The sequence below is a fragment of the Thrips palmi genome, unplaced genomic scaffold (genome assembly GCF_012932325.1).
Source record: "Thrips palmi isolate BJ-2018 unplaced genomic scaffold, TpBJ-2018v1 HiC_scaffold_10, whole genome shotgun sequence".
Taxonomy (NCBI): domain Eukaryota; kingdom Metazoa; phylum Arthropoda; class Insecta; order Thysanoptera; family Thripidae; genus Thrips; species Thrips palmi.
In genome coordinates this window covers 15685128-15699808 of record NW_023144621.1, presented here as the reverse complement: position 1 = coordinate 15699808, position 14681 = coordinate 15685128, and the positions used below count along the sequence as shown (strand labels likewise).

At 55.2% G+C, this 14681-nt stretch overlaps 2 protein-coding genes across 2 annotated transcripts in view; one reads left to right on the top strand and one right to left on the bottom strand.

Annotated features, from left to right (window-relative positions):
* LOC117645618 overlaps nt 1-11314 on the top strand; it is a 27063-nt gene extending 15749 nt beyond the window's left edge. The window contains exons 4-5 of the mRNA XM_034385881.1: nt 9473-9563; nt 9645-11314. Of these exons, the coding sequence (XP_034241772.1) occupies nt 9473-9563; nt 9645-9797 (244 nt within the window). The 3' untranslated portion in view covers nt 9798-11314. The remainder of the gene's footprint in view (nt 1-9472; nt 9564-9644) is intronic.
* Nucleotides 11315-11950: 636 nt separating this feature from the next.
* On the bottom strand, nt 11951-13993 carry LOC117645602 (phospholipase A1-like). The gene is made up of 6 exons (XM_034385880.1): nt 13876-13993; nt 13312-13775; nt 12899-13047; nt 12577-12828; nt 12097-12463; nt 11951-12011 (listed from the first exon to the last, which is right to left on the bottom strand). Exons 2-6 carry the CDS (start codon nt 13764-13766, stop codon nt 11951-11953), a joined length of 1284 nt encoding a protein of 427 aa, XP_034241771.1. The 5' UTR covers nt 13767-13775; nt 13876-13993.
* Nucleotides 13994-14681: the final 688 nt, after the last annotated feature.

The following is a 14681-nucleotide window of genomic DNA, read 5'->3' as shown; positions in this document are numbered from 1 at the left end:
GCGACAGTGTCGCGGCAGGAAGCGCGACAGTGTCGCGGCAGGGGAAGCGCGACAGTGTCGCGGCAGTGGAAGCGCGACAGTGTCGCGGCAAGGGAAGCGCGACAGTGTCGCGGCAGGGGAAGCGCGACAGTGTCGCGGCAGGGGAAGCGCGACAGTGTCGCGGCAGGGGAAGCGCGACAGTGTCGCGGCTAAGGAAGCGCGACAGTGTCGCGGCAGGGGAAGCGCGACAGTGTCGCGGCAGGGGAAGCGCGACGGCCTCGCAGCAGGGGAAGCGCGACAGTGTCGCGGCAGGGGAAGAGCGACAGTGTCGCGGCAGGGGAAGCGCGATGACGTCGCGGCAGGTGAAGCGTGACAGTGTCCCAGTGACAGTAGACGATACTTCAAAAAAATTTATAATAAAAATATAGGGTAGGTCAACTGTGGGGTAGGTCAACCTTTTTTGTTAATATTTATAACACTATTATTTATAGTCCCATATTTTTATTCAAATATTTATATTTATATTTTTATTAATAAATATATTGGTATGTCAACTGTGAGGTAGGTTTAATGAACAGCCCCGGACGCGTGCTTCGCTCCGTGTTTGCGTGTGAGGCACGCGCCGCTTCACGCGTCGCGTTTATTTATTTCGCGCTTTTGTTTTAGCGGCACTCTCGACGTAGAGGCAAAACTGCCAAAAAATAAAATGATTGCAAAATTTCAGTGGCCAAGAAAAATTTATTGATGAGTGATAATATATATATATTTTTAAAATGGTTTAGCCTTTCGCTGAGGGGAAGGCCTTCTGCTCCATGTCCCCGAAAAAAATAAAAAAATTCCAATGCTAATCGCATTGCAGGGTGTTCCCAGTTTCATAACTGGTTTAAAAGTAAGTTTTGAAATACCAATAAAAAGGAGTCCTGGTTTGGGAACGGTATTGCAGCAAAGTTTGTTGAAACGGTAACAAATGTGTAGAAATCATCGTTTGGCCTAACTTTAGGCAGCCACTGCGTCTATAATCTAAGGCGGCTAATCGTTCTCCCTCAACGGGTGGGTGTTCTTTGGGCCTTACTTTAGAACACCTTTGTTACGGAGTGCGATTAGCCGCCTTAGTTTGGGAGCGGTATTGCAGCAAAGTTTGTCAAAACGGTAACAAATGTGAAGAAATCGTGGTTTGGGCTGACTTTAGGCAGCCACTGCATCTAATCTAAGGCGGCTAATCGTTCTCTCTCAACGGGTGGGTGTTCTTTGGGCCTTCCTTTGAAACACCTTTGTTACGGAGTTCGATTAGCCGCCTTAGTTTGGGAGCGGTATTGCAGCAAAGTTTGTTGAAACGGTAACAAATGTGTAGAAATCATCGTTTGGCCTAACTTTAGGCAGCCACTGCGTCTAATCTAAGGCGGCTAATCGTTCTCCCTCAACGGGTGGGTGTTCTTTGGGCCTTACTTTAGAACACCTTTGTTACGGAGTGCGATTAGCTGCCTTAGTTTGGGAGCGGTATTGCAGCAAAGTTTGTCAAAACGGTAACAAATGTGAAGAAATCGTGGTTTGGGCTGACTTTAGGCAGCCACTGCATCTAATCTAAGGCGGCTAATCGTTCTCTCTCAACGGGTGGGTGTTCTTTGGGCCTTCCTTTGAAACACCTTTGTTACGGAGTTCGATTAGCCGCCTTAGTTTAGGAGCGGTATTGCAGCAAAGTTTGTTGAAACGGTAACAAATGTGTAGAAATCATCGTTTGGCCTAACTTTAGGCAGCCACTGCGTCTAATCTAAGGCGGCTAATCGTTCTCCCTCAACGGGTGGGTGTTCTTTGGGCCTTACTTTAGAACACCTTTGTTACGGAGTGCGATTAGCTGCCTTAGTTTGGGAGCGGTATTGCAGCAAAGTTTGTCAAAACGGTAACAAATGTGAAGAAATCGTGGTTTGAGCTGACTTTAGGCACCCACTGCGACTAATCTAAGGCGGCTAATCGTTCTCCCTCAGCGGGTGGGTACTCTTTGGGCCTTCCTTTAGAACACCTTTGTTACGGAGTGCGAGTGCGGTTTGTCAAACCAACCGTTTAGCTGGTCACAGAATTGAGGAAAACATGACAAGTCAACCGCAGCCTTTAGAAGCATGCCAAACAATCCAACCTCAGCAACAATGAAGGGGCAGTTTCAATGCGCGACTACTCGTTTTTTCAGTCTCGCGATTTTCGAAAGGGCGCAGACACCGAGAAAATTGTTGCCAACCCACGAAAATTAATTTATTGCGTCTTTTCTGCTACGAACGTTTTACCAATGACGGATTTCAAAGATGTTCCAATGTCAGGACACAGTGCAATGCGCTAGCATTGGCATTTTCGAATTTCACGGCGTGTTGATTTCTTTTGATGGGTCACTTTAAATTTTGACAGTTGGCATGATGGTGTCGTGTCGTTGCCATGGCGATTTTTTTTTCATGTTTTAACCATTTTCTCAGAACACAGACAATTTCTTGTCACTTTGATGAGCCAGGAGGTTTAGTTTTGAGGAGTGGTACATTTTTTATTTGAACCATTTTTTCATATCATGAACGGTTCTGGTTTTCGATTGTTGCAAATTTATGTTTTTCGCGTTTACGGAAAATTTCCACGATGAATTTTCGAAAAAATTTGGAATTTTCGTTTTTTTAATAGTTGAAATAGTTTAGCGTTGTTTATTTGAAAATCGAAGAGGGGGGGGGGGAAGGAATCCACGGACCTCGGACAATAGGGGTTCTTGGGAACCCCTAAAAAGATAACTCGGGGAGAAAAATGACGGTGAATATACAAGGGAGCCCCGCTGACTGCCGCCGTTGCACGGGCCAGTTATGTCCCGGCATCGCGCTTTCCGCGCGACCCGCTTTTATCGCACCGAACATCGGATTGCTTTCGAGAGGAACATTGCCGGGACACCTTCCCCGCCTGCCAGCCTGCCTGCCTTGCCTGCCTTGCCTGCCCTGCCTGCCTTGCCTGCCTTGCCTGCCTTGCGTGCCTTGCCTGCCGCGCGGACCATGAGAATTTCCCACAACTCGGGAGTGGTGCGGCAGCGGCACTGCGCGGCGTGCCGTAGCGGCCAGACGACACTGTCTGCAGTGAGACGAGACGGCCAGGGCAGACCTTCGCCCCGTCTCTGTCGCACCCCTGCGGAACCCCGTGAGTGCGACAGAGAGAGCAGTGCGGAGAGCCTTGAGGCCCCTCTGCGCTCTCTTTTTCAGAAGCAGCCGGTCTTGAACGGTTGGCTGACATTACCAGAATGAGGTGCTCCGTCCCGAAAACCGTGTGCTGCGAGCTGCTCAGCCACGAACGCGTCAACTGCGTCGCCTGGCGTGCCCCAGTTCGGAGCCCCCTTCCCCTCCCATCCGGAGGTGATCTGTCTCCGCGTGTTCGCGGCGTTCGCGGTCCCCAGCGGGCTGATTCCGAGCCCTGCTTTCGTCGCTCCGTCTCTCTCGCACTCACGGCGCGCCCCGCATCGGTGCGAGGGAGACAAGCGCGACGCTGCTGACAGCCCCTCGTGAAACTAATGAGACAAAGGGTGCAGCACCACCGGACAGTCTCCACACTCCTCCTCCTTCTTCTTCTTCTTCGTCTCTTCCACTACTCAGTCTACTTTTCTCTCTGTCTTCGCCCCGCTGTCCTCCACCGGAAAATTTACCGCACACACAAAAGAGGAGTGGAACAGAAAAAAAAATTATCCGGAAAGGCGAAAAAGTGAACACGAAATAATGATAATCCCACACGGTTTGTGGCACCATTAGCAGTCGCAAACTCGGCACAAACGAGGCCCGGAACGATGAGGGGAAAAGCGATTTTAATAAAACGAGGAAAACGAAGGAGAAAAACAGAGAGAGAGAAAGAGGGAGAGAGACAAGCATAGCACAAGGGGAGCTAATGCAAAAAGTAAAGGTTGCTTGTTCGTCGCCTCCAGGCCAGTCATTACGGGGCATTACAGGTTATCAGGGAGTGTGGGCGGGAAAAAAGGAGAGAGAAAGAAGACCCGGTGATTTCTCTTCTCTGCAAAAGACCGAAATAAAACGGCAAAATTGCAGTCGTGTTTGATGGCAAAAAAAAAAGACACGTGCATTCATTCGATGAAAATTACGCTGAATTCGGCAAGGAGTCAGACAAATAACAGAGGCGGCCCGAAAAATGGCCCCGATGAATCAAGGAGACGACTTCCAGTGTCGTTGAAACGTCGCGCGGAAAGGGCTGGTGCGAGCGAGACAAGAGGTGGTGGATGCGAAAGAAATCAGTGGCGGAGGAAGGTGTGACGGACAAGGACAGAAGGCCGCGCGGCGACGGAGGCATAGAGAGAAAGAGGGAGAGGGAGAGAGAGGGCTTTGTTAGGGCGTTAATGAAGGAGGGGGTGGGGGAAGCCGCCAGGGGCGAAACAAGAGAGGGTGACAGGGATCGGCCCTCTCACCGCGTGTGTGTGCGAGAGAGAAAGAGGGACAGAGGGAGAAGGCTGTGGCCGTCGTGGTGACACAGAATAAGCAAGGGAGAGAGCCCCCAGGGCGGACAACGTAAAATAAATGGACGCCACTGTTAAAAATAAAGATAAAATTGGAAAATGGTCTTGGCAGTGCGAAATGCTCTCTGGATGGAGACTGGCCGACGCCTCGCTTGCAGAGCGTCATCACTGTGGAGGGCCCCGGCGAGGGCGCCGCCCCGCTTTGCACCGCTGTCGAAGTCCTCGACGCCCCCGACGCCCCAAAGCAGAGTGAAGCGCAGCCACGGCACGGCGGGGCACGGCGGGGCACGGCGCGCAGCCCATCGTCAGATACTTGTGTCAGGCAGTTACCCGCTACAACTTTGGCGCGCATGGACCATTGCATTGTCGCTGTCGGCGGGCGGGGGGCGGGGGTGGGGTGGGGCGGGGGAGCGTTCGTGTTCGCCGCCGCCAGCACCGTGGCAGCGTAGTGGCGCTGGGGGTAAGTTCCAATTTGAAGCGACGCAAATTGTTGCTGGAAATGACTGCCGCGTCGCCAGCCGAGAGGGGCGGGCCACGCGGAGCACGGGGACCACGACGATGACGGCGCGGAGGAGGAGCACCTCGAGGAGCGCGCCGGAGAGGCCGGAGAACGGCAGAGTCGGTGTCGTCGCTCTGTCTCCCCCGCACCTCTACGGGACGCGCTGCGAGTGCGAGAGAGAGCGTCGAAAGCGACTCGCGGAGTCAGTCTGCTGATTGGAGTTGGCTCAAGTCTCATTAGACGACGAATGACGAATCGGCGTCGTCCGTCTCCCTCGCACCTCCGCGGGCTGCCCCCGAGTGCGACAGAGACAGCGCGAGGGCGCCCCATTATCATGCGCCCAGCTGAGGTGTGATTGCTCCGCCGGAAGTCTCGCGTAAACGCAGGCCCGCTGCGCGCACACACTGGAAGGGGAGGGGAAGGGCGATTTGAACGAGCGCCCTGCGTCATTTTGTCATTTTGTCATTTTCACCGTCGCTATTTTCTCATTCAAGCCCCCAGAAAGTTGGTACGATGATTATGCTGATGATGACACTGATTTTTTTACATCAGTGTTTTTTTTTCTCACAGCAGTGTACCGTCATGATGCTCGCTCGCCCCGGGGTGCCCGCTACCCCACGTGGGGCGCGCGAAGGTCTCGAACCGCCCTCGGCGACGCCCCACCCCGTCCCGCCCGGCCCCAGCATCGGGGTGCGGGGGGTAACTTCGTCACCCTGATTGCAGACAGCCCGCTCATCTCAAGACTGATTTTCCCTCCTCTATTCTTCACCCACCATCGTGGCGTAGTGTGAACACAGGCTGCTTACCGAATTCTCAACGCGGGTTCGACTCCCTCCGCGGGCCACTGCCATTTTTTTTTGCAGTGAAAGTCACTTGAAGTGGGCTGCACCGCGCCGCGCTGCTGGTGCGATAGGGTGTTGTCTCTGTCTGCCGCGCGTCGCCGTTCGGCGTCCAATATTGCCCCCTTTGCCTGCCCGTTCGGTTTGGCCTTCGGAGGCTTGAGCAAATGTTGTTTTATCTTGCGCTGCGTCAGGGCTTGCCGTACTGGCTGTGGGCCCTGTGGGGATGGGGCCGTGTTGTCCCAGGGAGGTGCCGCCTCACCGGGACAACAGGGGCAGTCGCGCGGCTCGGGCCCAAATTAAGGCCAGGCGGAGACAATATCCGTCCGCAGAAATGCCGATGCTCCTGACTCAGCCTAGCTGGCACCGCCGTGGCCGAGCGGATTAGGTAATTGATTGCCAATCCCTTGGTTGGAAGTTCTAATCCCCCGAGCCGTTTTTTTTTTTTCGACTGTATAGTTGGCAATCATGGTCTGGGAGTCGGTCGGTTTTACGCTCCGGTGGTTCGCCGGCCCCTCTCCGCCGGAAGGGCAGCTTCTTTCTCCCTGGGTTCGAATCCAAGTGCAGGGGCGACTTATTTTTCCACTTGCCCCGCGGCTCTGCCGCGCTGCGCCGCTGCAGACAGCCCGATTCCCTCCGCAACTGCCTTGCAGTGGCGTGGCTCTCCGAGGGGCTCTCCGGCTTGCTGACAGAACAAACACTCGGCGAGCGGCTTCGACGCGGCGAGGGCGGCCAAACCTGAGAGGAAACAAATCTACATCTCATCTAGGACTGAGCAGCCAGGCTGTCGTCGGCCTCGGAGTCATTCTCGCCGTCGCTCTGCCTCTCTCGCGGCACGGGTGTGAGAGAGACAGAGGCAGGCTGGAGCCCCCGGGGGCTCCCTCCCTCCCAGCAGTCGCGCCCCGGCGACGCCCCGGCGACGCCCCCGCCCCGCCAGAAGCGCCACTGGGGTGGCTCGCTCCAACTGGACGCTCTCTCGCGCTCTCTCGCACTCGCAGCCGCCGGGCTGGAAAATGTTTTGAACGGCGTGCGGCGCCCCGGCGCCCCGGCGCCAGCCAGCCGCCCCCGTGGCGCCACGTCAGCTTCGATACGACGGCCTTGCCTTACTTTGACGGCCAGCCCCAAGGGCCGGGGCGGGGCGGGGCGGGGCAGGCCGGGGCGTGACGCTGCGTCCTGATGGAGCCCTCAGCAGCAACGGGTCGCTAAGGCTCACGACAACGACCTCCTGGCCTCCCCGCCCCCAACCACCACGCCCGTCCTGGAACCGCCAAACAACCGCGTCACCGTCCCCGGCAGTGCTCCACATGGCATGCCTCTGCTTCTCCTTCTTCTCGCCTTTCTCCTCCAATTGCTCCCCCTGAGTGGCAGACCGCGCCCAGCGCCGCCCAGCACGGACTGGCCGGTCATGCCTCATGTGGTCGCTATGGCGGCAAGAAGACAGGCCGGTCAGCCGGGGAGGGCACGTCGAGGGGAAGAGAGAGAGAGACAGTCAGAGAGAGAGGGCGAGTCCAAGGATCTGCCGGGGCGCAGTCCGTCTGCCTGCGGCTCTGTGCGGATCACATATGTATTCATGGCTACATGATGGTGTGTGTGTGTGTGTGTGTGTGTGTGTGTGTGTGTGTGTGTGTGTGTGTGTGTGTGGCCGGGAATGCAGTGGAATGCCCCGAGGCCTGATGAGGCCCCGCTAGACTTGGATTATGCACGACTTGGAGGCCGAAAGATTCCCGGCAGCCCCTATTCCCGGCTTCCGCGTTCCCCCGTCTCGTTGCCTGAAGCCAGAAGCCAGAAGCCAGATGGAGCTGTCGGCGGACCGCAGTGCAAGATGGGAATTCCTGGGCAGGCCGAGGCGAGGCCGGCCCACTGGACTGACGTCAGTGACGTGTGGGCCTCGCACCGCCTCGGACCGCCTCGGCCAGCGGTCACTTCAGCCAGAGTTACGGGCAGTACTCTGGAAATTGAAGAGGGCACAGAAGAAACACACACGCGAAGAGAATCAGTTCATTGAATCGTTTCAGTCAGAGTCACACAGACTCTGACTCGAGCTCTGACTCCTTTATGGATTTCGCTTCGATGATTAAAACCGCCGACAAGCTGGGATATGATAGAGAGAGACACAGAGGGGTGGAGGTAGAGAGAGAGACATCGATCTACTGCACTCCGCTGGGGTGGAATGTGCGGACGGTCCAGTTATTGCAGGGATTCGCTCCGTTAGGGCGGTGCGGGCGTGCAGCCCCCTCCGTCTCTCTCGCACTCACGGGGTGTGAGAGAGACGGAGCGACGCGGTGCATCGGGCCGTGCCGCGCTGTGGGCTCCCCGTTTGTTCGCTGCTTTTACCCCCGCCTCTATTGGCGGCCCGGCCTCAGGCCCGGCCCGGTTGCCCTGCAGACTCTTCAAACACGAAATCGGCCGACATTGTACCTCCCGTCGCGACGTCCCGACGGCCCGACGGCCCGGCAAGCTCGCGCACGCACTCATCTGCCGACGACAAAAAAAAACAACAACAACAACAATAAAAATACGAGGAAGGAAAAGGCCTCCTCTTTATTGTCGTGTTTTCGTCATGCGAGTTTTGTTGTTTTTGTTTTTCATTTTCCGCATCCTGGCTGCGCGCTGCGCCCCGAAGTGCATGTCCGCCACGCCCCGCCGCACGCGGGATTGCACGGCGCCCCGCCCCGCCCCGCCCCGCCCCGCCCGAGTGGAGTGGACCGGAGTGTCTTTGGAAGGCCGTCGGCCATCGGCCCCGCCATCACGGCTGCAATTATTTCGCTAACAAAGCGGGGCGCCACTATAAAGATTACAAATAGGGGACCTCCATCATCGTTAGCCGTGTTTTCGAGGACGACGGCGGGGCGCGGCAAGGGGGCGCGAGGGGGCGTGTCCAGTGCCGGGGGTAGTTCGTCATACTAATTGGGGTTATTACGCCCTCGGAACAAAGTGGCGGAAAACTCTCTGGTGTGAAGATGTTTCCGAGTTTCAACAACAGCCCCGCCGCCTCACCCCGTGTAGCTGCACACAGACGAAGGCTCCCCCGATGCAGGGATGCCAGGGGAGGCAACTTCTCGAGAGCAAAGCTCAGCTGCCTCGCAGGCCGGCTGAGGTTGGCAAGCCTTTCGACTCGTGTGCATCGAGGCGATTTTGGCCTGCCTCGTCTCGACGCCGTGGAAGCCCCTGCGAAGCGCGGCATAGGCCATCCCGCTCAACTCGCCTGTCCACCGGGTTGCCTACCCACACCGCTCGCGGGCGCCATGGCTGCGCTCCGTGGCGCAGCAGCGCGCGACGCCGCCGGCGCCACCAAGCGGCAGTGTCGCGCAGTACGAGGTACCGGAGGCGACCCCACGCACCCCACTTTAGCTACAGTTCGCTTTTCAGCCGTTAGCAACGAGTCGACCATCCTTCTTCATTCGAAGTGATGGCTGTTGAATTGTGCGCGTGGTCTAGCTAGCACCTCCCCCTCCCCTCCCCCTCTCTCCCTCTCTCCCCCTTTTCCTGTTTAATTAGTGCCTCCCACTTTCACTGGCCGCGATAATCCACTATAAAGAAACAATAAGGAGGGATCAGTAAATCCAATTTGCGAGATATTGTGGCCCGGAGCGGCCGGGCCAGCAGGGATTGACTGGCGGAGGGCTGCACGATTCTCATTAGTTCGTCTCTGTTTAACACTTTTTTTTCCTCTCCTGACTTTTCCAGGATTCGAACCCGGGCACGGATGGAGGAGTCCTCCAACGGCAACCTCCACATCATCGGGTCGTTCAAGACGGACGTCGACCCTAATTTCAAAGTAAGAACATTCGACGGAATAAATGTAGAAAGAAAAATTTGAGGTGGATTTCGGCACGTGGCAATTTGTTTTCCTGCTCAGCTCTGCCTGACGTCCCGGGTGAGCGCCGCCGACTTCAACATGGGGTACTCCATGACGGGCACGCTGGAGCGCGGCTGCAAGCGCACCAACTCGTTCCAGGTCACGCACTTCGCCGTCATCAGGAGGCACGAGGTGGCCACCCCGACCACGTGAAGCCTGCAATCCGTGAAAACAAGTTTGGTTCGAACTTTTAGAAAGAGAACGACGGATGAAAAATCGTTGCATGAAAATGCAGTTCGTACCGAGCATCGCCATCCAAACCGCAGGTTGAATTTTTTTTGGTTTTGCGTGACTGTATGACTTCCACCGGCCTGGCGATGCTCGTATCCGGTCAATTGAAACCGACTCGTGAGAAACCGTCCTTTTGTGTCAATCAGCCATGTCGATCTATGCCGTCGAACGAGGTGGATCTTGACCCTTTATGTCTACTTTCTGAGTGTTGTTTTCTCAAGCTAGTCCCACTTCTTGTTACGATATGCCTCCCTGCGGGCCGTTTCGTCGTTCGTGGCATTCGCTTTGGAGCTGTGCTAGTTGGGTTGTCCACTGCATTGGCGCACTAAAAAACACGAGGCATCTTGACCCATCTTGAAAACAACATCGAAAAACTACTGTCTCGTCAGCCCGAATTCTCAGCCAAAAGCCACGGCCACGAACTGAAATGCCCTGCATCCAAGCAACCTGGTGAAACGACATGCCAAAACAAGCTACCTTTAATTCGTAGTTCTTAATCTTTGCCTAATTTAAGCGTGAATGTATATGAATATTTAAAAGTCCGGGCGTGCAGCCGTCGTCCATTTATGTAAATATATTTTCGTATTTTCATTCCAGCATCAGTAAGAGACGTCCACATGAGTAACTAGGTAAACCCGTCCAGTTTTGAATCTCTGGGCTGCGTCGACCTCGCAAGCAGAGGCGACAAAGACTCTACTCTCACCGAAAATTTCCCCAACCAGGAATTAAAAATCAATGGAGAACGTTTCAAAACACACTAAAACATTGTGTCCTTTGGTTGACCTGGTGGCTGGGGTTATTGTAAAATAGAGACGTCTAAGGATGTCTGTGAGAAAAAAAAAGTTAGAGAATTTCTAATGTCTAAGTCACCTTTCTGAGTCGATGGTGAGCCCAAAAGTACCTGCTTTTTGCCTTCAAAATTGCGTCCATGGAGGCCACCCGTGCTCTCTCACTCTTCCGCCCAAGGAAATGTACATCACAAATATTTCACTTTCTCCAAATTGTAATTTTGTTTCGCTTTTGTAAAAAAAAAGGAGCAGTTCCAAAATGTATTTGGGAACGCATAAAGTATAACAGTCAATATTGCCTTACATTTCGAAAAATCTGTTTAACCTTTCCTTTTCCCTGCCTAAATGGTTGTGACAATGTGCTCCCCTAGTCGTTTCTCTAATGTCTGTAAAGTTAAATAGTTGAAATCGTTTTGCGTGACTGTCTTGCTTAATTGGTAGATAGGTTGGAGCGTCCGCCGGGAGTCGAAAATCAGAAACAGAATCAGGAGGTTGCCACACGCCGCGTTCCAGGACTCTCCGGCGGATTATTTCAACCCGTTGCTTCCTTTTTTTACATGTTTTGTACTCTACTGCCGGCAGAGCCCGGCGGGGAACCAGCGCTGTCTTGTCTTTGAACTAGTTATCAATAAATACTTTGCCAGTTCTTCATCGAGTGTGCCTCATTTGACAACCCTTCCGGAGTGACTACTTTGGGGAATCCGATTGGAAAGTTAATAATGGTAGGTGGGTGGGATCGAACGCGGGGCCTCGTCTCTTCAGAATGGGCTTCTGCTGGTGCGCCTTAAGCCTGCCGGGGACGAGCTCGCCGCTCTGCCTCCTCATTTGTGTCCCTAACGCAGGGCGGGGCGGGGCAGGCGGGGCGGGGCAGGCGGGGCGGGGCAGGTCCCGAACTTATTCGCCCCGAATTGCCCCGAGAGCGGCCCTGGCTCAGGCCGGCTCTGCGCTGGACAAGGTAGGGCGGGGAGGCAAGGCAGCCATCATCCCTCATCGGAGCACCCCTGCCCCTCCCCTCCCCTTATAATAATCGCAATCCGGAATAGTCTACCCGGACTTTGTATGCAAAGCAGGTCCGCTTTTATTGCTGCAACTTTCCTAAATGAAACATCACCCGGCCCGCTGCGCTTAATCATACGTCAAGGCGCGCGGGCTGGCGGGGCTATTGTGCATTATAGTCGCTACGTTTCGAATTAAATAAATTTCGTTTTTGTTTTTTTTGTTGTTGTTTATTTTTTTTAAATCCTTACACTAACAACATTTGCACACAGCTCCTGCTTGACCCATCGACTACCAGCTGAATTGGAAGTTGGGCTTGTCGGTGGTTCGGAGGAAGTACGCACCCTCCTTGCTGCAAAATGAAAACAAACAAAAAATGAGTGCAAACAACAACAGTGCAAAGGGCACGGGCACACTGGGTGAAAACAGCAGCTTACTTGAACTTGACGTTGTAGCCCATCTGGGCCTTCTCCACGTCCTCGTGCTGGCGCAGCCTGTTTTCGCAGGTGCTGGCGCCGTCGGGCAGCGAGGGGCACAGCACGCCCTCCAGGACGGCGTCGGAGTTCTTGATGGTGGAGGCGAAGACCTCGTAGGCGCGGCCGTGCGAGCAGGCGCCAGTGACGTCGAAGGGGCAGCCGGGCTGGAAGTGGCCGCCGTTGGGGTAGAAGTCGACGTTGCCGAGGTGCATGGTCTTGCCGAGGTAGCCGGCGTTGGTGTGGATGATGTCCACCAGGTCAGCGTCGCCGCGGTAAAGGATGCCGTTGTTGTCGGTCAGCTGGAAGAGCGGCCCTGCGGGGTCCAAGCCTGCAAACGCAAAAAGTTTGTTAAAAAATTATTTTTTTAAAAAAATTAATTATTTTAATAAAATCAGCACCAAGTCGGTATTTGAACCCACGACCGCCCCCGACCCGACGTACCGGTGATCCTGGCGAGCTTGCCCTTGGTCATGGACTTGCCGGCGATGCCCGCCACGTGCGCGCCCAGGCTGTGGCCGATGAGGTGCACGTCCTCGGGCCTGGTGAGCTGCAGGTCGACGAGCGCGTCCAGGAACTCGGCCACCTTCGCGCCGGTGCCGCTCACGTGCGCGCGCGCCCCGGGGTACCAGGGACCGCGGCACAGGCGGCCCCAGTCCACGCCGATCACGTTGTACTTGCCCGACTCCAGGAGCGCTGCGGCAGACACAACCTTCGAACATTGTTGCCAACGGGCCCAAATGCGTTTCATCGTTCTGCGACTCACCGTTCTTGATGAGCTGAATGGCGGGGGAGCGGATGGAGTTGGTGAAGCCGTGGATGATGACCTTGACGGGGAGCTTGGGGTCGAAGCCGCCCTCGTCGACGAGCGTCTTGAAGTCGTTGATCACGTAGCCCTTGAGGTCGGACTCGTCGCTGGGGTAGAGAGTCGCCAGTTCAAGTCATCTGGTTGTTACCGGCGGCCAGAAGACCGGTGGAGGCGGCCGAAATCCTGGACGCGTTTTGATCTCCTGAGTCGCTAAACGGTGCTCGAACCGAACGTGTGACCGCACCAATGGATTGCTCTCCAAACGAGCAATCCATTGGTGAGGTCACACGCTCGGTTCGAGTTCCATTTAGCGACTCGCTCAAAACACGCCTAGAGTTTTGGCCGCATGTGCGTTACAAGTAGATACTCACGCCTTGGTGAACAGGTGGAACATGATGTCCTCGCCGTAGCTGTTGAAGATCACGGGCTGGTGGCTGGACATGACGGCGAAGGCGGACTCCCCGTCGTCGCCGATGAACTCCAAGTGCTGAGGGTTGCCCTCCTTGTTCCAGTGGGTCAGCTCCTCCTGCAGGTCGAAGGCCTGCGCGATCTCGGGCTTGACCTTGCTCTTGACGTACATGGGCAGGTGCGCTGAGAACACCTCGGCGGTGGGGTTCAGGGCGTTGATGGCCTGCCCCCAGGTCTTGTCCGAGTCGGGCAGCTTGACGACCTCGTCATCGCCGTCCTTGAGGAGCACCTTCTTGTCGTCCTTAGCGGCGTCGATCTTCTTCGCGGCCTTGTCGAGCGTCTCCACCTTCTTGACGTCCTCCTTCACCGCCAGCGCCGCGGCGGCGCACAGGCACACCACCACAAGTTGGAACCTCATCGCAAACGGCTGCAAAAAATGTACAATTTTAATTGAAAGCGATTGAAAGATCGACGCTGAACGGGAAAATAAATTGACCGGTTCGACCCAAGAAGAGAACGATACTCACGCACTGCTGCAGCGGGGTGCGCTCCTAGTGTGCTCCCCGCCTCGCCGACTGCCATTTAAATACTGGCCGACTGCCCTGCCGGCCGGCCAGGGTGGATGCACGGCGACCTCAGCTTGGTGGTGGCAGCGAGATGCCCAATCTCCAGCTGCCATGCTGCAGCATACTGCAGACCGCTGGAGGCTTGCGCCCGCGCCATGGGCCTACACTGCCAAACTTAGCAAAACAACAACAATAACAATAACAACAACGACGACAACAACAACAACAACAACAACACGACGACAACAACAACAACAACAACAAAAACAACGACAACAACAACAACAACGACAAATGAACAAATATGAAAAAATAAGAGGAAATAATAAAAAATATTTTGCTGGAGTATTAGCGTGAAATTTGGCCTGGTTGGCACTGTCAGATAGACTTTTTAATTTTTCTCCAAATTCGACTAAGAGGCCCCACTCGGTTGGGCAGGCAGGCGGTTCGTCGTTCGGTCGAGACTTCCTGGGTTCGAGACACCAGATCTCCGCGAGCGTTTTCGTGTATTTTCTTTTTTTCCTCGGCACTGGGTTTACAGTGCCGTGTCGTCGCCACCTTTCGGTACCACATTAACGTGGTTTCGGTGAGTCGGTGGCCGCGGCATCACGAGAGCCAGGAAAAGAACGACCCCAGGGTTGCGGCGTGCGGATTACCCGAAAAAAATAGGCTGCTTTCAAGCGACACGTGACAGCTGTTCCGTTCCCCCAGAGGCCGAGCCTGACCGGCCTGACCACGCCACGAGATCTCGATATGGAGGCTGTCGG